The 22,028-nt window shown below is 41.7% G+C and overlaps 1 protein-coding gene across 2 annotated transcripts in view; it reads left to right on the top strand.

Annotated features, from left to right (window-relative positions):
* Positions 1-17,668, top strand: part of PIK3CB (phosphatidylinositol-4,5-bisphosphate 3-kinase catalytic subunit beta) — a 95,955-nt gene extending 78,287 nt beyond the window's left edge. For both annotated transcript variants that reach the window (XM_054074613.1, XM_054074614.1), the window contains 10 exons: positions 256-399; positions 1,378-1,477; positions 3,907-4,085; positions 4,687-4,796; positions 5,115-5,193; positions 11,511-11,678; positions 12,155-12,278; positions 13,299-13,444; positions 14,982-15,114; positions 16,128-17,668. In XM_054074613.1, coding sequence (XP_053930588.1) covers positions 256-399; positions 1,378-1,477; positions 3,907-4,085; positions 4,687-4,796; positions 5,115-5,193; positions 11,511-11,678; positions 12,155-12,278; positions 13,299-13,444; positions 14,982-15,114; positions 16,128-16,265 — 1,321 coding nt within the window. In that variant the 3' untranslated portion in view covers positions 16,266-17,668. The remainder of the gene's footprint in view (positions 1-255; positions 400-1,377; positions 1,478-3,906; positions 4,086-4,686; positions 4,797-5,114; positions 5,194-11,510; positions 11,679-12,154; positions 12,279-13,298; positions 13,445-14,981; positions 15,115-16,127) is intronic.
* The last annotated feature ends 4,360 nt before the right edge of the window (positions 17,669-22,028 follow it).

Genomic DNA, 22,028 nt, shown 5'->3' with positions numbered 1-22,028 from the left:
GAGGTCTTGATCTTGTGGAAGCCCGTAACAGAACATGAGATTTTTACTTGTGGGTCTGAGGGCCTTAAGGACCTGTGGGAGGAGTAACATACACTGAGTTGCGTATTATTGTCCTTCTCTGTTTGACACTTGCTAATGGGGGACACTCTGTGAAACAAATCTTTCATCGCTGTATTTGTCTCATGCGTCTGACTGTCTGTAACGTCACTAATCTGGTTACTCCGTTACTGAGTGCTTTTATGTACCTCCTTCTAGTGATGAAGAGCTCTCTCAGTATCTTCTTCAACTTGTCCAAGTCCTGAAATACGAACCTTTTCTTGACTGCGCTCTCTCCAGATTTCTGCTAGAGAGAGCGCTTGCTAACAGGAGGATAGGACAGATGTTGTTTTGGCATCTAAGGTAGGAGTTCTTTTACATCTTTCTGAAACTGTTGAGCCTGATTGGACTTGAAAATGGGATTTCTTGAGGATTTTTTTAAATGAGCCTTTACGATAATCCCCTATAAGAGCTCTTTACGTTCCTTTTCCTTTGGCATTTATAGATCAGAGCAAGCCTATAATTAAAAATATATCACAGTGGTTTGTGCTACACTGTTTGATGAAAGTATTCCACACTGCGTTCAGCTCTAACTGTTGGATAAGTTATGTTTCTATATATAACCTTAGTGTTTGTTTTGGCTGTGCACACAGTGAAAGTACAATATTTATATCTCACAGTTGGGAAAAATTTATATTATTTTTGAGAGTCTGTAACAGCAAATAAAAGCAGTTTTGTGTATCCTTGCACTTTTGATGCCCAGATCTGTGAGTGGCAGACACCTTGCGGGCTGGGATGTAGGTTGAGTCTAGCTTCAAAGTACAGATTTTAATACTTCTAAATAAAAAGAGCAAGTACTACATGAAAACGTTCTGGGTGATAATTTGCTCTGGTGTAAGGTTCAGTGGCTTATTTCAAAGTGTTTTCCCCTCAGGCAAATTTTGACTTTTCCCTTAAAAGTTTTGAGAACACAGGGTTTAACATCAGCCCGTAATCTTGGGATCGTCTCCTTTGACTTACGAGTATTACTTCCCTGAATAAAAAGGGTTCCTGAAACGAAATCTCCAATCACCACCTCCTAACATTACTGCCTCCAGAACAGTCCCAGACCTTGAAAGAAGTGTCATGCATTGAAACCACCCAGTTTTCATTGTATTCAGCACAGAGATGTTCTGTTATTTCTGAAGAGATTTGCCTTCTTGTTTTATCTACAGAACTGTAAGGTTGGGGGTGGAGAGGTGTTGGTTTTTTTGTTTGTTGGGGCTGTTTTGTTTTCATGTTAATGACTGGAAGCACACTAATCTGGAAGTGCTGTGATCTGATGAGCAGCTGTTCTTCTAGGTCGGAGGTTCACATACCTGCTGTTTCAGTGCAGTTCGGTTTGATACTTGAAGCTTACTGCCGAGGAAGCGTCGCTCACATGAAAGTGCTTGCTAAACAGGTATAAATTGCCCTTCCCCTTGAAATCTTGACTTACCCCAACCTGTAACTCACATACTTTTACCCCACTGCTCCTATGGGTTGCATGTTTCCTTGGCAAAGCCCATCTGTTGTGGAGCAGGGAAGCGAAGGAAGCACAGGGGAAGCCGAGAAACAAAAAGGCTGGATAGATGGATGATGGAGCAGTCGTCCCTGGCACAGAGAGCAGTGGGGCCTCAGAGGCTGGGAGCTGTTTGTGTAGGGTTCCCAGATGTGCGAGATACTTTCAGCAGTGTGCATGTGTTCTGAGTAGAACAGGAGACTGGGTTATTAGCTGAAATAGCGTTGATGTGCACTTCAAACTGGTGATGTTTTTCCCCAGTAAGGGTAGGAGCTGTTACCTTTTCATCTAAACTCTATCTAGATGAGTCCAGGACTGCTTCCTGCAGCTTTGGCCTTCGCTAAAAGGTGTTGTGAAAAACCTTGAAGTTGTCATATAATGTAGCACTCCCAGGAAATAAAGATGTTGAAGTAAACCACGTACTCATTTTAGGGTTAATGTAGATGTACCATTTCCAAAAACAAAAAAAAAAAATGGAAAAAGAAAAACAAAGAGCTCTGATTGCTTTTAAATACCCTAATAAGTGTCTCAGCAGATCATTAATAGAGACACTCACAAATCCTGTTTGAAGGCTCTAATGCAGTTCCAGCGAGTTTATTTAGATTGCGACCATAAAAATCTTTGAAAAATGATCTCTCTGGAATTACTATATTTGCTGTATCAGGCCACAGAAACTAACTCAGTAGGTACTTGTCCGGTGAGTGTTATTTCTGATAGTTTTGATGCTGCCTGCATTGGAACTATGCTTGGAGAAGCACGTGGAATGGGCATGTACTGTTGTGCTCTTCATCACTTCGATTCCCAGGACACTGAAAAACCCGTCTCTTACCTATGTGTGCTTGTTAATATTGTCAAAATCACAAAAAGATTAGATGCTTTAAGCACAGGCTTGTGCACTTCAGAGGAAACAAATGTCAGTGCAATCAAAGAAGGGGCAGAAAAATTCCCAACTGTGCAAACACGGAAGAAATTCAAAGTAGAAATACTTCAAAAAGTTCCTGTTTGCACAATGCAGGTTCCATTTTGTTCCCTTGTCACTGATGTTTGTACAGCTCCTAGAAGAGTGGAAAAGCCGAGCGCGTTTGGTTTTGACAGATGGCTGACCTGGCAGGTCTCCACTGCCTCGCTTCTGTAATCAAACTGCGTACAGCTTCCACAGCATCCTGCCTGACAGGGCTCGGTCGCTCTGTAGGAGCGGTAAGTTTTGACTCAGCACCTTGTCAGTTAGCCTGAAGCTTCCTTCTATAGAAATCAACTTTTGTAATTACAAATGGATGCTGTTTGCTAGAGAATCCATGTGTTACTGAGCTAGTGCAGATGGGGCTGGTTGTTGTAACCACTCTTTTAGATCTGGCTGACAAGGTGCTCAGATGAGATGCAATGTAGAAATCCCGATTTGTTGCATGTGCTCTGTAGGTTTGTTACTGAAGGGCTTTTCTCTCTTGGTGTTATGTATGTGCACACCATTAGTTTACTGGTTTTCTTAGAAATTATGTACCTGCAGAAAAGTTGTCAAAACAGAAAAAGGGTTAAACCCATCTGTATTGATTGCAAATCATAGAATCATAGAGTAGTTTGGGTTGGAAGGGACCTTAAAAGATCATCTAGTTCCAGCCCCCAAATAGTTGCCTTGTCTTTGTACACGTTTTATTGTAACGCTTGCTTAGACAAAATGTTACTATTTGGAGCCCCTTAATTGATTAGAGCATTTACCTTATCTCTAACTTCAGCAGAATCTTAATGAGCAAACGTTCAGGCCTTTGCTCTGTAAAAGCTGAGAGTAGTTATAGATGTAAAAATTGTCTTGGAGTTCTCATATGGCCCTATCTTACGGTGTGCAACTCCCCGAGTGTGTACAGTGAGGTACCTGCATCCACAGCTTGTCTCAAGTACTGTTTAATTTCATTAGCAAATGCTTCACGCCTCTATTTCTGTTGACTCCAATATGGATAGAGGCATCTGTGTTATGTGCTGTGAATTAGTGGACAAAATTGTGTTTTGAGCAAGGAATTCGTGTAAATTTATCATACATTAAAATATCTCATTAACTTATTTGGAAATGTTAAGCCATACTTTCAAAAGTGACTCGAAGCATAGGAGCTTTCATCCCATCAGTGTCTTTGTTACTTAAGAAAATGAGATTTCTGGGATGCAAAGGACATGGAAAAGGCTGCTCTCATGGTTTTGGGGCAGTGTCACCTTAATTGCCATCTATTATTTCCAGTTTTAAAAAATTATAGAATTAGTTAAATGTGTTTTGAAATGGGACTTCACATTGTATTATGTGTAAAATCAGAGTAATAGCTTTTAAAGATAAATATCTCTTTCAGGTGGAAGCCCTTAATAAAATGAAGACTTTGAATAGTCTGATTAAGTTGAATGCCATGAAGCAAAGCAAAGCAAAAGGAAAAGATGCAATGCATACGTGTTTGAAACAAAATGCTTACAGAGAAGCACTTTCTGACCTCCAGTCTCCCCTGAATCCTTCTGTCATACTTTCAGAACTACAGTAAGTTGAGTGAATGGAATGTCACTTTAGCTTTGCAGGGAAACAGGAAAGCCGACAGGAGTACGTGCTCTGCCTTCCTTCGGCTTTTTCTGTCGTGAGGAAAGGTCTGTTGGGAATCTTCCTAAGGTTAAGATACCAGTTAAGTTAGAAAATTTTTGTAATCCACCATGAAACTTAATACCCTCTTAGTGAATTACCGTAGCTAAATATATTTAAATGTAAGGCTAAAAGTGAATTAGAGTACATTCCTGCCTTCTGTTTATAACAATAAGCACAAAAGCCATTAAAACTTTTAACAGCATTTAAATATAAAGTCTAAAAATAGATGTTAAAGGGTATAAAGCAAACTGTTTTCTCTGAAAATGCAGGTGCTTCATTTAATGTGTATGCCAGTCAGGGTATCGCATACATTCCATCTGTAACAGATATGTTCATAACTTGGTAAGTGCTCATAGCGTAGTAGCAGAATGAAAGCAGTGATAACATCCAACTGCTCCAACTAGAAGTCTACTCTATGTGTTCTGTTGTGTTTTGAACAACATTTAGACCTTTTCAGTTGAATTATTCTTATTTGACTAAAGCTTGTGTTGTTTTCTTCTAGTGTTGAGAAGTGTAGGTATATGGATTCTAAAATGAAGCCTCTATGGATAGTATACAACAATAAGATGTTTGGAGGAGATCTTGTAGGGATCATCTTTAAAAATGGTGATGGTAAGCAATAAGAAATATTTTAAGTTTTATCCTTTTCCGTCTTCATTCCGGCCTTTGCACTTAAGCTGTCTTGCTCTGGATTGCCATTATATAAATGTGGTTTACTCTGACATCAGTAAAAAAATGAAGCATCTTCTAACTGAGTTTCAAAGTATAGGCATTGTCAATGATCATAATATAACAATGCTTAGTCCAACTTCATCCGTTAGGCTTGGTGAGTATTTTTAGTTAACTTTTTCTGAAGGCCTTACAAAGATTGGAAGGTTTGTCGACGACACACTGAGAAATGGAAGTAGCAGTTTCACCCTTTCATTACAGATCTGCGGCAGGACATGTTGACGCTCCAGATTTTGCGTTTGATGGACATACTTTGGAAAGAAGCTGGTCTAGATCTCCGGTAAGGATCTCATGAGGCCTGGCTTATTTGGATGGAGAGTCCGCTTTTTGCAGTAAAGCTTTCCTGTTCTTTAAATACCTTCCCTGCTGTCCCCTTTCTAAACATCTGTATTGATGCCCAGAGGTTTCAGTTGTCATAGCCAAGATGAACAGGCTGAGGAAAGAGGTTACTTTAACTAGTTTGATGGCTCCTCTCTGCGTTTTGTTCCCGAAGTTGCCCACATTACAAACTAATTTAGCCATAAAAAGAAATAACACAGAAAGTAAAGTGAAACTGGGATTTTTGTTATCAAGAAGAATATGCGATGCAGTATATCTCTTGTTGCCATGCTGATTAAAAATTCCACTGTTCTCTTACGTTGTTTACTGTTTTCACCCTTTGAAAGTCACCTAGATAAAAAGCATTTTATGAGGTCAGGAAACAGTTCTTGAGTTAACGGTCCAGTAAGCTGGTTTTGAGCCTCCTTCCCAAACAAAGGAGTTTCATAAATTCCTCGTGTAACAGACTTACCTATTAAGTCACTGAGTTTTCAGGCATGTACAAAAACGGGGACTTGGTGATAATGGGAATTGTAGCTCTTGAGTTCTGATACACGTGTGCAAGTAGGGTACAACACAGAACACATCTGCTGGCCAAGAGGTCGCTGCTGAGGATTGCATCTGGAAAATACCATCAAAATTCTGCAATAGGTAGATCTAATAGGAAAAACCTTCTCTAGAAATTAGTCAGCTGAGAAGAATCTTCCACTTGCTCTGCTACTCCCGACAAAGCCACTTCTCTAAAAAATGAAGTAATAAACCCATTCCAAGATATTACGAGTACAGGAGTTTCTGGTATTTGGAAAATTTGTTTCAGAGTGAAGAGGAGGGCTGTGAGGTTTTCATTTATTGATTAGTTCGTTAGTCAGGTCTCTAAGGCATTGTCTCCTCCCACGTAAGCTGATCACTTTGTCATCAGTTGTGTAACTAGCAATGAACTCAACTATTTTTTGTAGTAGCCTCTTTTCTTCCTGTGGTAAGCAGTCCTGTCACCTCTGCTTATACCTAAAGGCTTGCGGTCATTGCGAACATTTTCAGAGTATGTTCTGAAGTCCTACTCTGCCTTCTTTTCTTGATAAAACATTATTTGCATGTCATAAAGCATTTTTCAGACCAGAAACGTCTTTCTTCGTCTAGTTGCTACGATAGGCGTGGTTTCTTTGTAGGACCACTGGAGTATTCCAGAGAGAAACAGAATTTGGCTCACTGTTATCATATGACCCTCTCCTACCTGGGAAACCTTTGGAGCCAAGTCTGTGCATCAGTTTTAGCTTATATAATTCTCAAATTCTGATTTCTTTTTTTGAAAAATAGTTCTAAAGGAGATACTGTGTGTCACATTATTATAAACCATTTTTTATGCCTGTGAAAAGAGCTGTATTAGAATCATAGAATAGTTAGAGTTGGAAGGGACCTTAAAGATGATCTAGTTCCACCCCCCTTGCCGTGGACAGGGACATCCCACTAAAGCAGGCTGCCCAAGGCCCCATCTATTCCTTTGTGTTTAATTTTTAAGTGTTGTTTATAAGGCTAGAAGTATTTCTTTAGATATTACTTGAAATATTTCATTTAGATGCTTTGAAATTGCTCAAATAAAAAAACATTTGATATTCTTTTTATTTCAATTTTTTTGTGGCTCAAACCTAGTAATGAGAGCTTCATAAGGGGCATAACATCGGCCCCCACGGAGAAGTGCAGTTGCAGACTTGTTACTTTTGCTGCCTGTGGAAAGATGACTTTGAGTGAATGTGAAGAATTAATTCTTTCTGGAAGTGTACGTTTGCGATGAGGTGGCTGAGTGAGTAAGTTGACCATGGATTTAAGGAAACTTTAGACAATTTATGTCATTATAAATAGCCTGTGAGGAAACTGATCCAGCGTTTAGGGGCAAGGACAGATTCTGGCAGCTGTGGAATCCCGGATGAGGCATTCTGTGGTCTCTGCCTTCCCAGAAGCTTAGTTTGTGGTTCCAGCCTGGGCCACACACCATGCCTAGCAAACAGGAATAGCAATTAGGAGTCGTCAAATATGCTTTTCCTGACTGAGGCATTTTCTTAAATGCAACAAAGAAAAACCAAAAAGTGGCTCTAATGTCCGAGATTTTTCTTAAAACTCGCAGAAGAAAAAAGTGGAAAGGGGAAATTCCTAGTGAGAATTGAAGTTCTATAATTGACCTCTTCCATTTATTTACCTAACTGGGAGCATCTTCCTTCCATTCATCCTCAGAGTTATGATTATAAGATAAGATTGAGGCAGGGTTATGGGTCCGTGTCTATCAGAGATTAACCGGGCAGTTGCCAAGAGAAGGCTCTAATTTCTTGAACTGAGAGTAGATTTGGACAAAACAACAATTAGAAAAAAAAATTGGAGCATGAGGACGCAGCTAAGAGTCGGACTTTGTCATCACTGTGTTTATGGTCTGCACACCTCTTAAGAAAAGGCAACTCCAAAAGCTGTGCATTAGCAGCAGTGGTGATGAGTTCTCTTGCCTTGTTCATGGGTTGAGACTTGTTGGCCTGCTGCTTTTTTGCTTGGGTAAGAGTTGCAGTGCCAGGTGTGAATATAGTGCCAAATAGCTCTGCTTCCCTGAAAAATACAACTATATACATCCATGCCAATGAGTGAAGTCTTTTCTTCATACCCTGTATCATCCTTTGAGGCTATAGTTTCCCTGAAGCTGTTGCATCCCTTTGTCATTTTGCGGATGCATAGTGGATTTTGTGCTTCTCAACTTTTTCCACTACAGAAAGTCTGGTGACTCCTTTCCAGTAAAAGCAGGGCTTCTCCCTCCTTTCAGCAGTGTAGGAGCAGGAGCGCTCACTGTTCGCCTCTCTTCCAGTCAATGGTAGTGTGCCACGAGCAAATTGTACAGCTTCTGTGGAGTATGGATCAAGTGGCAACCAGTGCGCTGCCATCAAGGAGTTTGGGACAGGATCAGATCCTGTGTAATTCCACTGCAATTGCAGTCATTTAGTAGTAATTTAAAACAAATTCTTAGCCCAATCTGTGACTAAAGCAAGCACAATATTCCCGGTGGGATTTCTTAGCTTTGGAGAGGAATACCAAATATGTGTTGAGTCTGGTATCTCCAAAGCTGAAAAAGGAGAAAGGTTGGTTGGTTTAACTGTTAACTAATTTGTCTGCCGGGTAAGCTGGCTTGTTTCACACTTGCTGCGTTGTGTCGAGTAGGTTCCCACATGTGTGTTCTCTCTAAATCCAGGCACTGGACAGGGTTTGCATCAGAACCGGAAAGATGTGTATATGGGAGGGTGCAACACTGTACTCCAGTAGGTCCTTCGTCCTGGACTATTGCTGGATGGACCATGGAGGGCATGAAAGTTCAGGCTGCATTTGTTTCTCGATACAGACCCAGCCATAAGAGAGCAGAGACGTCACCCCAGGCCAGCACTGCTGTGCCTTTTAGAGCAGTCTGGCTCAGGGTCAGTCTGCCTCAGGCATCAGCCACTCAGGTACCAGAGAGAAATGAGAACATCACAAAAGCATGTTTGTTAATTAATCCCCAGAACCACTCATTTCTGAGACAAACCATTACCTGGAAATCAAGCAGGAAATCTTTGGCCTATTAGATTGGTATATGCAGCCCAGCTCCTCAGTTCTCCCTGCAGTTTCTCTAGTTGTTTCTTGTACTTCAATACAGGTGATTAAGGAGCAAACTTAACTTAAATGGTATTTGTATTGGGGTTGCAACTGCAGAGTGACGAAATGAGACTTTGAGAGTCCAACTCCCCTGAGAAGTTACAACTCTTCAAGTTATTTTGCTTTAAAAAATTCTGCATCTGGTCACTTGTTTGGGCATACTCAGAGTAAATTGCATAAATTTCCATTATTTCTGTGAGGAATATTTCAATTCTGTAAATACATCATGGCCGAGGAGTGTAACCTCTGCCTTCCCAAGCATGCAATGGGGACTGCAGTGTTGCACCCCTTAGGAGAGTAATCAGTAATCATCAGAAAGTTCCCGTGGCTTTACCTGCATTACAGTGTTCAGACTGTGTTGGGGGATAAATGAGTAAAGTACTAGATCAACAGAAAATCCTAAGTTTGAGGCGTTTGATCTGTGTTGAGTGACTTTTGCTGTGGTAAATTGTCAGAAAAGTGTCTACTACCTGATTACTTTCGGACAGAGGGAGTTCTCCACACTCTCTTGTCATTTCTCTGTCTACTGACAGTGGGTTTTCATTTTCACCTCCTCTAACGTGTGTGAGCTCTGATGGTATGAACCAAATCAGAGTTCACAAACGTATTGAAGAATGCATTAATTACGAGTGTAAAGAACGCCATGATGTCTAAACCATGGAACCTGCCATTATCAAGAATGTGCTGGTAAGTTACCAGAACTTGGTGTCGTATTTGGAGAGGTACCACTGTAGAGTATTAAACTCCTGACGTGAAGAACAGTGTTAAATGGAGTGAAGAAGATGACCTTCTGTCCTGACATGGATTGCTGTATCGATCTGTCCGTGGTCGTTACTGGCATTGGAAAAGCAGGGAGCATATCCTGCTGACAGATGTTGAAGTCAGAAAGACCAGGATGAGATGGAAAGGCCCCAGAGGATTTGTCCCTAACTTGACTCCTGTCAAACTGTCTCTCTGACAAGGATGTTTTTTCCTCCCGTTGTAAGCGCGCAGTCCTCCAGGGGCTGGAGGCTTTCATCATTGCCTGCTTTTGAAGGGGAAGTTGTTGGATGTGTGCCCAGTTAAGCTGCAAGGAGGGTGGGTTGAAATGCCGTGGAAGAAGGCCAGCGTGCACTTTAACCTGGCAATATTTGGCTCCCATTTGTCGTGTCGTGATAAGGATGGGCAGTGCTTCCTTCTATCGAGCACTGGCGTTGGGTAATTACAGATGCCCTGCTCTTCATTGTGGGAATCCTCTGGTCCAGGGAGTGGGGTTTTTAATGGGGAAATAGTTTAGAATAGAAGCGGAAAGAAGGTTCCTGATCTACGCTGCTTTCTTTGTTCTGAAGTTGAGTGTTCTCTGAATGCCCTGTTGGATCTGGTTTTCAGTTCGCATAGTGGCCAATAGAGAAGAATCTCCAGCTATGTAGCTGTGACTGCTTGGTGTCGCTTCAGTTGTGTGTTAGCACGGAGGTAGAGAAACCATTCAGTTATCTAATAGCTGTTGTGCCAAAAAGTTGCTATTAATTCTCTCTGGGATTTTTTTTCTGCCAGAACTTGGAATAGTAGGCTGTGTCAATTTGGAGATGTGGTTCTGCTTTGTTGCAATCAAAATTAATATCTGTTTCGTATGTAACTACTGATGACAGCTCCACCAGCCGTGCTTTTTCTTTATGTGCATGTATACACACACACAGAGAAATTTTAATGTGTCTGGCAGTTTCTATCCCACTGTGTGAGTTAGCAAGTGCTTGCCTATAGCGTGTCTAGTGCAGGGAGATTTGCGTGAGCATCTGTTTTTATCCGTGGATTCAAGCCAGATTGAGATCATGTTCTTGATCTGAGGTGCCTCGTGTGAGAGCAGACACTTTATGCCTTTGGAGAGTTTGCTGCACCTTTCCTTTGCTTGCATTGAGCTCCCATCTAAGTTGCCATTTCGTTTAGCATTTGAAGTATCTGGAATGAGGAAACGTTTTGGAAAACACAGTTACCTACTGAGACAGATCTCTCCTTGATTCGTATCTTTAACTGAGCCTTATTTTAACACAGTCATATTGTGTAGATGTTTTTACTAGGCGCTGTACATGAATGCCCAAGAGTACTTGTACACGTCAGGTGGGTTAAAAGATGTGTTCCTGGTTTTTCAGTCCAGGATTCTGTGCTTAAAATTAGCAAGAGTTGGAAAAAGTTATTTTATGTTTATATTTAAAAGGATTTCTACTGCTTTAAGTTGAAAGAGGAAGGATGGAGGAAAAAAGGATAAGATCCGATGTTCCATTTGCACAAATAATGTAGTCTAGAATGACCGTGGGTATAACTTACTGTCTATTTAGCCAGTAGATAACAAATGACAGCAATGGGCTCCCTCTATGGTTGCTCCTGTTGAATTACAAGTAACTCTGTTCCCTAGGAAAAGGGAAAAAAATGGATTGGTTATAATTTCTCTTTTTTTTTTTGCATACGTATATGTAATAGGAAAAATTAATGTTTTAAATGTGTTGCTGGTATTTTAACTTTGCAAGCAATGCCTTCAAGAGTTTAACATTGAAGTTAGCCTGAGAGTTCAGCCCACTTAAAATACTGATAGGCTAAGAAACATTCTTGCTGGTTTTGTGTTTAACATCAACCTGTGTTTTCTTTCAGGATCTTGCCGTACGGTTGTCTAGCGACTGGGGATCACTCTGGCCTTATTGAGGCTGTTTCTAGTTCAGAAACCATTGCTGACATTCAGTTAAATAGTAGCAACGTTGCTGCTGCTGCTGCCTTCAATAAAGATGCCCTCTTGAACTGGCTGAAGGAATACAACTTAGGGTAACCACTCCAGTTTTTTTCTCATCTATAGCCTCAGCTACAAAACTCCCATAGTTTTTGTTGCAATATTGAGGAACGTGTGGCTTTGGTGGCAGGTTTGTTGCTACCTATTTTTCTACTATGTCAAGTTCTGACTCAGAGTCACGGTGCCCTTGAATTCAAATGATGATCCATCTGAAATTCTGGCATTTGCAGCATTTTCACTGCACGTTGTTGAGTAAGTTATTCTAGGTTTGGCAAAAGAAACAAACCCACTCCAGAAAACCACATGGATCTCAAGTCTTAATTTTATTTCCTTCCATACTTGCATTTCTCCTGCTCTCCATATATTTTACAGTATTTTCTCTCAAATAAGTGTAGTTTTACAGCAGCCTAATAGGTTTCTGGTTTATACAAGCAAAAATCCTTTTTGAGGTGAAGGCATGACTTGAATTACCAGTGGGACGCACTAATATTGTTTATCTTTGTGGTTACAGAGACGATCTGGATCGAGCCATTGAAGAATTTACTCTGTCTTGTGCTGGCTACTGTGTAGCTACTTACGTGTTGGGGATTGGCGACAGACACAGTGACAATATCATGGTCAGGAAGAATGGTCAGGTAAAAACCTCTTCTGTGGGCAGAATAACTACGCTGTCACTGCTGTGCAAGAATTATCTTGAGAACTTTTAATTCCTTTTGTGTCTCAGTAAAATTAAATCCACATGTTGTTAGAACGATATCTTTGTTTTCTGAGAATTGAAGAGAGCCTCAAAGAGAGGAGGTTGTGGGACTAGTGGAAGAACCAACCAATGCCTACTTAGAGGCTGCTCTACAGAACTTTTTCAGATCATCCAAAAGGTCTCTTAATGGTTCAGATTCATTGAATAAAATTAGTCTTGGGATGGTCTTCTAAAGATACTCTTAAATCCACGAACTCCCATTTTGAGCAGCGTAGTTTTCCTGAAGTTATTCTCTACAGCCCACCTCTGCACAAATTTCCCACGTGGAACTCCGTACCAGCATAATGCTGTGACTCCAATCTAGAACCTAGGTAAACTCTTAAAAATATAGTTTCCTGTTTAATTGTTACCTTCTGGTGTAACTTGTCTGATTTTATTCTGCCTTTAATAGTAGCAAGGGTTATAAAAATGAAAGTTTTATAGACACAGTATTCCTTTAATTTTTTACCTACTGGAAGAAAGCTGAAATGCCCCTATCTTTGATTCTAAAATGAGAGGACTGTCACAGGTTCCTTGAGATTAACTTAAGTTCTGCTGGCTTTGCTCCTGACTTTGTTGGAAGCCCTCAGGCACGATGATGTTGAGCCACATGGACTCATCACTGGGCTCAACTTTCTGTCTTATTACCAACAAGATGTCTGTTGGCAGACATCAGAAGCTTAAAACTGAGATTGTCTTTTGCACACTGATTTGTAGCAGAGTTTACTTGTAAGAGTGTAGATGTTATCACTGCCTTTAAATAAATCTTAAAACATTTTAAAACTAACTATTCCCAAGGGGTTGAAGCAACGGCTGTGGAGAGTTGACTGTTCTTGATACCCGCATCCTGTAGATATTGTTACAAAAGTGAAATATTCCCTGGAGAGATTAATTTTCACTTCTGTTTTTTTTTTTTTAGCTCTTTCATATAGATTTTGGGCATATTCTGGGCAACTTCAAGTCCAAGTTTGGAATTAAAAGGGAACGAGTACCTTTCATCCTCACCTATGATTTTATTCATGTTATTCAACAAGGAAAAACAGGGAACACTGAAAAATTTGGCCGGTCAGTATTATTTTGATCTCTTCCTTTTGTAACTGAGATGGTCTCTGAGGATATAATTTCCAGGAACCTGTCTTGAGTTTGGTTTGTTCCTCTGTAGTTGTGTGGAAGTGTGCTAACGCGTATATGCAATACTAACTATTTCTCTGCCTGAGCCAGAATATATATACAAATGACTTTGTACATCAGAACCTGCAGCTCTGCAGCAGAACAGTGCAGTTCCCTTTTATTTCCTTCACCAGAAGGTGGCAGATTCTTCTGGGATCCACATTTTTTTTCCCTTCAGCAGCACTGGGTACAAGGCACAGATTCCATGAGCTGTTGAAGCAAGATGAGGCACTGGACTTTGGAACAGGCTCCTTTCTGCCTTTCCTGCCTATCGATGCTCATTCAGTGCTGCTCAATCCTGGCCCTAATTAGATGCCTGGCTTTACAGAGCCATGTGCTCATAATCCAGTACGTCTGCATGCCCCGTCCCATCTTGGATTAGAGCTACAATGGATGCACATGGCAAGGGAAATCTGCCCTTTGTGATCCTACCTGTGGAGGTGGTTTTTTCTTTCTCCCTTCTGTATCGTTCTCACCAATTGACAGGAAGGGCATTCTGATTGTTTTGCTCTCACTTTGCTAACAGTTTCCGCAGAAAGACTTTATTGACTGAGATATGAAATCAAGTACTTGGCTATGGCTTAATAAATCTTACAGCTACTTCTGGTAGAAGAAACTATACATCGATTTGTAACGGTGCATCTAGAAAGAGTGGAGAACAACTGTCAGTGATCTGTGTCTCCTGGAGAGTGAGCAAATCAACCTGTAGCTTCGTTTTTAAAGCCTTGAAGTAAAGGCTGTTAGGTGACTCTGCTATTGCGAGACCTGTGGAACACAGAGTTCTTTAAAGGGCGGTAGGATTCCACTTTCACTTCAAAAACGCCTGAGAAGAGGACTTGTTTTGATGTATAACTTGTCATCTCAGTCCAAAGGGTTCCACCCATTTCCTATGGAAATTCACAGCTTAATCTGTGGACAGTGGCACATTTGGGGACAATGAGCAAGTTCTCAAGTGTCTGTGTGATGGGTCTTTATGCCAGATCTGGCATTCAGTTCAAATTTGACCATGTTTTCAGGAAGGAATTACCTTACAAAGACAGACAGGTTGGTAGGGGCTGCCTTAGGGCTTTTGGTTTTCCACTGTCGGTCCACTATATAGGATCATCAGGCCATTTCACCTAACAGTTCTCAGGGAGACGGGACACTGGCATTCCCTTTGGCATTTTTCACTCCTTCTGAAGAAATGGGCTTTTTCAAAGCTTTTTGGTTTTTATACTGATGTTTTAAGAGCTTATTGGAAAGACATGGGATATTTTTGTAGGAACACATTGAAGGTTCTGCAGACTTCTCTGTCCTTTCTGTTACTGTGTTCCTACGATGTATGTGTTGGACCAGATAACAGCTTTTGGAAGTTGTTACATGTATTTGTCAACTGCGTGATCAGTTCTCATGTGTTCTCTTCATTGCATGTGCTCGGTGGTTGAACATGAAGGTTCCGCCAGTATTGTGAAGAAGCCTACTTGATTCTGCGGAAACATGGAAACCTATTTATTACCCTCTTTGCACTGATGCTAACTGCAGGGCTTCCAGAGCTAACTTCTGTCAAGGACATACAGTATCTCAAGGTAAAGCACAATTTACAGCTAGTAGGACCTTGCTTTTTCCCAGTATGTGAATTTGGATTGTAAGATGAATAAAATTGGAATTGTTTTCCATTTCTCTCAGTGTTTCCACATAGTTCTCCAAGCTTTCTCTTTCAGCCCTACAGAACAAGGTCTAAAGTCAGCCCTAGTGGTCAAAGGGAGCTATGACTGCACGTTCCTCTCAGCCATTCTGTAATCAGTTTAGCAATCCTGCATCTTAGATGTAGTCATTTTGGGGCTGTTGTGGGTCTTGGCTCATGCACAAGCATAGAGCAGTAAAGGTGAAATTTATTTGCTTAATGCTTCTTTAGTTTTATCTTAAACCCAGAAAGTGCAGAAAATAGCAGTTGATGTGTTGCTTAATGTGTCCAGGTCTGAAATGCTCAATATAAGAAGGATATGAAGCTGTTGGAACGGGTCCAGAGGAGGGCTACAAAGATGATCAGAGGGTTGGAGCACCTCCCATACGAGCACAGGCTGAGAGAGTAGGGGTTGTTCAGCCTCGAGAAGAGAAGGCTCTGAGGAGACCTTAGAGTGACCTTCCAGTACCTGAAGGGGCTCCAAGAAAGCTGGAGAGGGACTGTTCACAAAGGCTTGGAGTGATAGGACGAGGGGCAATGGGTATAAACTGGAGAGGGGCAGATTTAGATTAGGCATAAGGAGGAATTTCTTCAGGATGAGGGTGGTGATGCCCTGGCCCAAGTTGCCCAGGGAAGCTGTGGCTGTCCCATCCCTGGAGGTGTTCCAGGCCAGGTTGGATGGGCCTTGGGCAGCCTGAGCCACTGGGAGGTGTCCCTGCCCGTGGCATGGGGGGTGGAACTGGATGATCTTTAATGTCCCTTCCAATTCAAACTATTATATGATTCTATGAATGGTAAGTAACATGTGTTGAAACAGAAGAAAACTGTCACAGTGTGGTTTATGTTGTAAGGTGAAAGAGGCCTTAAGTGTGGTGCTTAAAATTGCTAACAGTACTTGTTTTTCTGTCATCTTAGGACTCTCTGGCCTTAGGGAAGAGTGAGGAAGAAGCACTAAAACAGTTTAAGCAAAAGTTTGATGAAGCACTCCGGGAAAGTTGGACTACTAAAGTGAACTGGATGGCTCATACTGTTCGAAAAGACTACAGATCCTAGAAGGTGTTTGCATTTGCACTAAGGTGAATGTTACCTTGAGAAGTGTTTTTAAAGGGGAACTGTAGCATGGACCAACAAAACTTCTTTTAAATAAGAAAGGAAACAACAACAAAAAGAAATGGGTTGAAATAGTTCCTGAGTCTTTTGCACTCTGCTTCTGAATGCTTGATTCCAAGACTGTCTCCACAAGTGAAGATCCTGGATAATCAGTTCCTGCTGACTTTGCACGCTGAGAGCTACTAGGCATTTTTAAAAATTCTTTGGTACTTTATGGAGGTGTAAATATTTGTTTTTATACGTTAGGGTGATGTACTCTAACAGACTCAGGAGGTGTGAAGACCTCAGACAGAACTGATCTTTGTTTAAAGTTGGGACTTGAAGAGTAATTTTTTTTTTTTATATCCTAATCTGGCTAAAAATGACCGTATTATGTATATTTTTTGTATGAACTCTGCCCTGCTGGCACCAATGCATTAATTCTACTGTAAATAGCAACCACGGTATCATTGTACTACAGGGAGCTGCTTCATGTCTCACACTGCTGCCGAAAGAAGAGTAGATATTCGTAAGTTCGGGGGGGGGGCAGATGGGAGGGAGGAGACCTTTGGAAACAATGCAGCATCCAGATGTTTAGGGTTGCATAGTTTTGTTCTCCCTTAGTCACATACTCACAGAAGCCCTTTGATCAGAGGAAAGTTAGGCCAGTTCTAAACACGTCTGAGAATCCCTCGTTGGTAATGGTCTCCCGTGCAGCCTCTTGGGCTTTGTTTTCAACACCTTAAAAGACGCATCTATTTCAGGTTCAGCAAGAGGCTACTTCCAGCCCTGCATTGAAATTTGTGTCTGGGATTAGTTGTGCTGTGCAAATGTACTGACCTACGTATGGAGATTTTTCATTAAATATACTACACACAGCGATTTTTAGAGCATACATACCAAAATCCCCAAATGTTTGGAAAAGCAAGTATTTATGGGAGAAGATCCTTCTATAAAACACCAATGAGGAGTCATTAATCTTTTCTTTCTGTATTTATTAAAAGCTTGCAATAATGTCGCTTTACCAAGATATATATGTTGAAGATGGTTGCTGAAGAAACTGGATTTGTTTTAATTTATTTAGTGAGGTACCAGGCTTTTAGGTGCTTAAATGGAGAGCAAATTTGTTACGTGCAATAGGGAACTGCTGGTTAAAAGATGTAACGTACTGTTTCTGAACATCAGCAAAACAGACTTTAACTACTGCTTGTTCTCCAAGGAACACTGGTAGCTCTCAATTCCTGTTGACATTTGAAAGAGAATTAAACATATATATTTACTTTTTGACTAAACGGTTTGCATAGAAATTTTGTTTTCTGTAGGAATTTAATTAAAGGCGGTTTTACTTTGTCGAGAGTGATATATTATTTCTTGTTGTTTTAGGGGTTTGTTTCTTTTAGAGATCAAGAACCTGTCTGAGCCAGGATAGCATAGTGGGTTGGTTCTCTTGTCCTTCCCCTTGGAGCTAATCTGTCTGAAAAGACCTCTGCTTCTAGAATTTTGTCAAAGTAACATGTGTTTTGTGGTTGGTTTTGGTTTTGGGTTGGGTTTTTTTAGTAATATAGTGGCATTTAAAGAGTGCCATGTCTCCCTTTTTAAATTTTTATATTTGTAAAGCAGATGAGAGGATAAATCACATCATATATGTGTGCTTAAGTAGCCATTCCTGGACATGTTACATTTTCCAGTGAGACAGAGTGCTCGGACATCTCTGGAATGTCATCTGGAGGGACACATAACGTCTCCCAGAACTCAAGATGAGGTTGGCACATCCTTGGCTGCTTGGTGCTGTTGTGCAAGGTGTGTGACAGGAGAGAGCACGACGGCAGCTTTATATCCATGGCTACAAAGGCAAGGCACTTCCATGTTCCAATGCAGGTTTGTTGTGGAGTTTTGAACAAGTCATTCGCTTCTTTGCCGTGGATTCCTGTCTGCAAAGTGGAGGAAGTAGCAGAAACACCTTCCATCAGTTACTGCTGGAATTTGGCACAGAGCAAAGATGTTTTGTATTGTGAGATTTTTTGGGATGTGACACTACTGCAGATGATAAAAGTACTGGAGATAGGCAATGTGATTTCCCCACCATCTTCTTTGAGATAACTAATGTTTAGAGATGATTAGAAAACACCACTTCTGCTCAGTATTTGTCTTGGCTAATGGCCCTTGAATGGAAATGTTGCAGTAGTGGTAAAGAAAACCAGATACATTTACCCTTGACAATTTATTAGCAAGAGTGGGGAAAGAGTTTTTTTCATGTTTGACAGCAAAAGAAAATTATCTGTTTTCCTCATGAAAATTGGACTAACTTGGTCTTCAGATATCTGATAGGATAGCGCATTCCACAAGAACGTTTTTCCAGATTGGTCTCTCGGGGATGAACCTTACGTGAAGCAGTGTTTATAGGGTCACCAAGGTTAATTTTGTGATACCTTCCTGTTAAGTTTTGGGTGGAGTACTGGTTTGCTGGATTGTATTAGTAAACAGAACACCACTTTCTCTGGGTTTCCATCGTCTGTGGCACTGTCATTCAGACTGTGGCATCGTCTGTGCAGATTGTCATTCAGTAAATAAATAAATGGGCGGCTTTGTGAAAAGTAGGAGGAGGAGAGGCAGTCTGTCCTCCACATTTTGTCATCCAAGAGGAGAACACTGGAATTTTGTCACATCAGCGCATTGATTATTTCTGCACCTGCCTCCCAGTATCCAGCTGTAGTGTTCACACGGTGGGTTAATTTGGGCTGAGTGGGATCATATTTTTTCTTCAACTAAGCCGTTATTTTAGACTTGTTTGCAGAATTCAGAAGCATCACATGGTTGTATTATAATACGAGAGTTTAAAGATTTTAATCATAACAGCATGTAGAAATAACAACCTTTTTAAATGTGGAAGTTGTGGAGAGGGCGTAGCTTTATGCGGCTGTAGAAAAGGAACATAAGCTACAACTTTGGTATAAAACATCTCCAGTTCAGATGGTCTCATGTTTTGGGATCATCTCTGCTTCTAATATGATCTGCACATTTCCACTGGAAAAAGGATTTTTCTTAAAGTAGCTCTGCTTCTTCAGACCTGCGTTGTATCTGACAGGGAGAGATTGAGATCCCCGTATGTGGCTTTAAGAGCAGCAACTGCACTGGGGGATGTGTGGGGTCTGTAGACTTGTTCTATTGTTCTTTTGACTGTGTGATTGCGTGGTGGGTCTGCTTTCTTTACCTTGTATCATTTGACTTGATAGCTGCTTCTTTGAGACTCCGCTTGTCCTGTATTTAATTCCCAAGGGAAGAGCGTCCATGGATTTGTCCCTCACCAGTGGAGCTGCCTGTGTATCGGTGTTAGCGACAGTCTTGTGTTCATCAAGTCATTCATGTTCTAATGAATATCTTTGACAGAGCCTATTTATATATTTAATATAATAGAGTCCAATGTTCCTCTTTAGTTTTCTAGAGCTATTGAAATCAGAATCATAGAATAGTTTGGGTTGGAAGGGACCTCAAAGATCATCCAGTTCCACCCCCTGCCATGGGCAGGGACACCTCCCACTGGCTCAGGCTGCCCAAGGCCCATCCAACCTGGCCTTGAACACCTCCAGGGATGGGGCAGCCACAGCTTCCCTGGGCAACCTGGGCCAGGGTCTCACCACTATCATGGGGAAGAGTTCTTTATATCTAAATCAGCCCCTCTCCAGTTTATACCCATTCCCCCTGGTCCTGTCCCCTCAAGCCTTTATGAATAGCCCCTCTCCAGCTTTCCTGTAGCCCCTTCAGGTACTGGAAGGTCAGTCTAAGATCTCCTCGGAGCCTTCTCGTCTCCAGGCTGAACAACCCCAACTCTCTCAGCCTGTCCTCATAGGGAAGGTGCTGCAGCCCTTGAATCATCAGAAATCAGGTAATTGAATAGTACAGGCTCTTAATACTTAAAATGTCAGGCTATTGTCATAGCTTTATTCTTTAGGAATGATTTCTAGCCTAAATCTTTTAAGTATCAGTATTTCTATTATTCCTTCACAATATATTGTATTAATATGATTATGTGTCTGAGCTGCCTTTAAAATCTAAAACTGAAATCCTGTGTTCACATAATGCATTCCATTTTTTGGCAAGTTTTCTTAAAGCAGGTTTAAAATGACCTTGTCTGGCATAACCCTGCCGAGAGTTGAGGGAGCAGAGCTTTGGTGGCAGCGCGTTTTAGTGGGTACCGTCACACGGAGGGCAGCGCTGTGATGCTGTTGGACCTCAGTGTGGGTTTTTACGGACACATATGCCTTATTCTGGCTTGGCTCACAAGGTAAAATTCAGACTGAGCTCAAGGCAGTGGGTTTATCACCTGATGGCCACCATATGCACTGCTGTTCTCAGGGCAAAACCCTTCTATGTGAGGCGCTGTCTGGTGGTGGGTATGGTCTGGGCATCAGGTGTGCAGCGACGCTATTTCTGTAACTGGAATATCTTTGCAAATCAGTCACAGTACGATCACAATCATAATGTCTGAAGTGATTTAAGTGGACAGAGGAACTGCCAATTGTTTGTATATTGGCATCTCAGTTCAGAAAACCAGCTTTGCCATGGGCATGTGAAAGCTTCCTCTGACATCTCCTGTGGGAGCAGCATGCGTGGCCGCGTGTCCGCATGTCACTTACTTAGGGAACACAGCTAAGTAACCTGGAATTCAGGGGCTGGGGAGGCAGCGGAGCTGACCATGGATTTCCTAATGTTTCCATGGTGATACTGGGGACTTACAGACCTGAGTGCATGGAAGGAACAGGTGTGGTCTCAGGAATATGCAGTACGAAGCAGATTTTAGTGGCCAGTCCAGGAGAGGTGCAGTAATTCTAACAGCTGATGCTGCTGAGAAAGCTCGAGTACCGTGCTGCTCAAACCACCTCCATGCATTATAAAAATCTTGTCATTATCTCCAAGCGTGACTTCACCGCTGATCAAGAAGAGTGTGTTTGTGCCAGTGCTGGCCAAGAGATTTATTACATTTACCCTGCCCAGGGAATCTGTGGCTGCCCCATCCCTGGAGGTGTTCCAGGCCAGGTTGGATGGGCCTTGGGCAGCCTGAGCCAGTGGGAGGTGTCCCTGCCCATGGCAGGGGGTGGAACTGGATGGGCTTTAAGGTCCCTTCCAACCCAAACTATTCTATGATGATGAGCTAGTCCTTCGTCTGTCACCTTGCTTTTCCTCAGGTGGTTATCTGGAGAAGTTTCCCCTGGGATTGCTTGATGGGGATGATTATATGTCTTAGGTAATGGCGTGGCTTATTCTTGGGAAACCTGTGAAGGATCAAAGTTTGAGAACAGTAGCCAGAGAGAAACGTAAAAGGTTAATTCTGATTTGCCAGGCATCATTTGACTTTTATGAAGCAAACAAGCAGCAGTGACAGTCAAGCACCATGGAGACATAGTTTCTGAGGGATTGCAACCCTTGTAGGGCAAGGATGTTTGTAAGATCTCATCTTTGACTTTAGGAGGCTATGTCTGGGAGCAAGTCTAACTCTAGGTACTTGCTGCATGTGTCCAGAACCACTGGAGTCTGGGTAAAGCAAGGAACCTCGTAGCAGTCCACTCCTGTTTGTGAATCCTGCCTGAGGTTTTCTCTTGCCTAACAGGCTTTGCCCTGTGAGCATTCTCTGGATGCACATTTGTGATGTGATCACCTGTACGATAGGGGCAAAGCAGCTCATTCTAGTTCCTGAAATTGTCTCTTTACCTGCTTTGAATAAGCAGCCTA

Source organism: Cuculus canorus, chromosome 9, assembly GCF_017976375.1.
Source record: "Cuculus canorus isolate bCucCan1 chromosome 9, bCucCan1.pri, whole genome shotgun sequence".
Taxonomy (NCBI): Eukaryota; Metazoa; Chordata; class Aves; order Cuculiformes; family Cuculidae; genus Cuculus; species Cuculus canorus.
The sequence above is the reverse complement of the archived record's forward strand: the minus strand, read 5'-3'. Positions and strand labels throughout refer to the sequence as shown.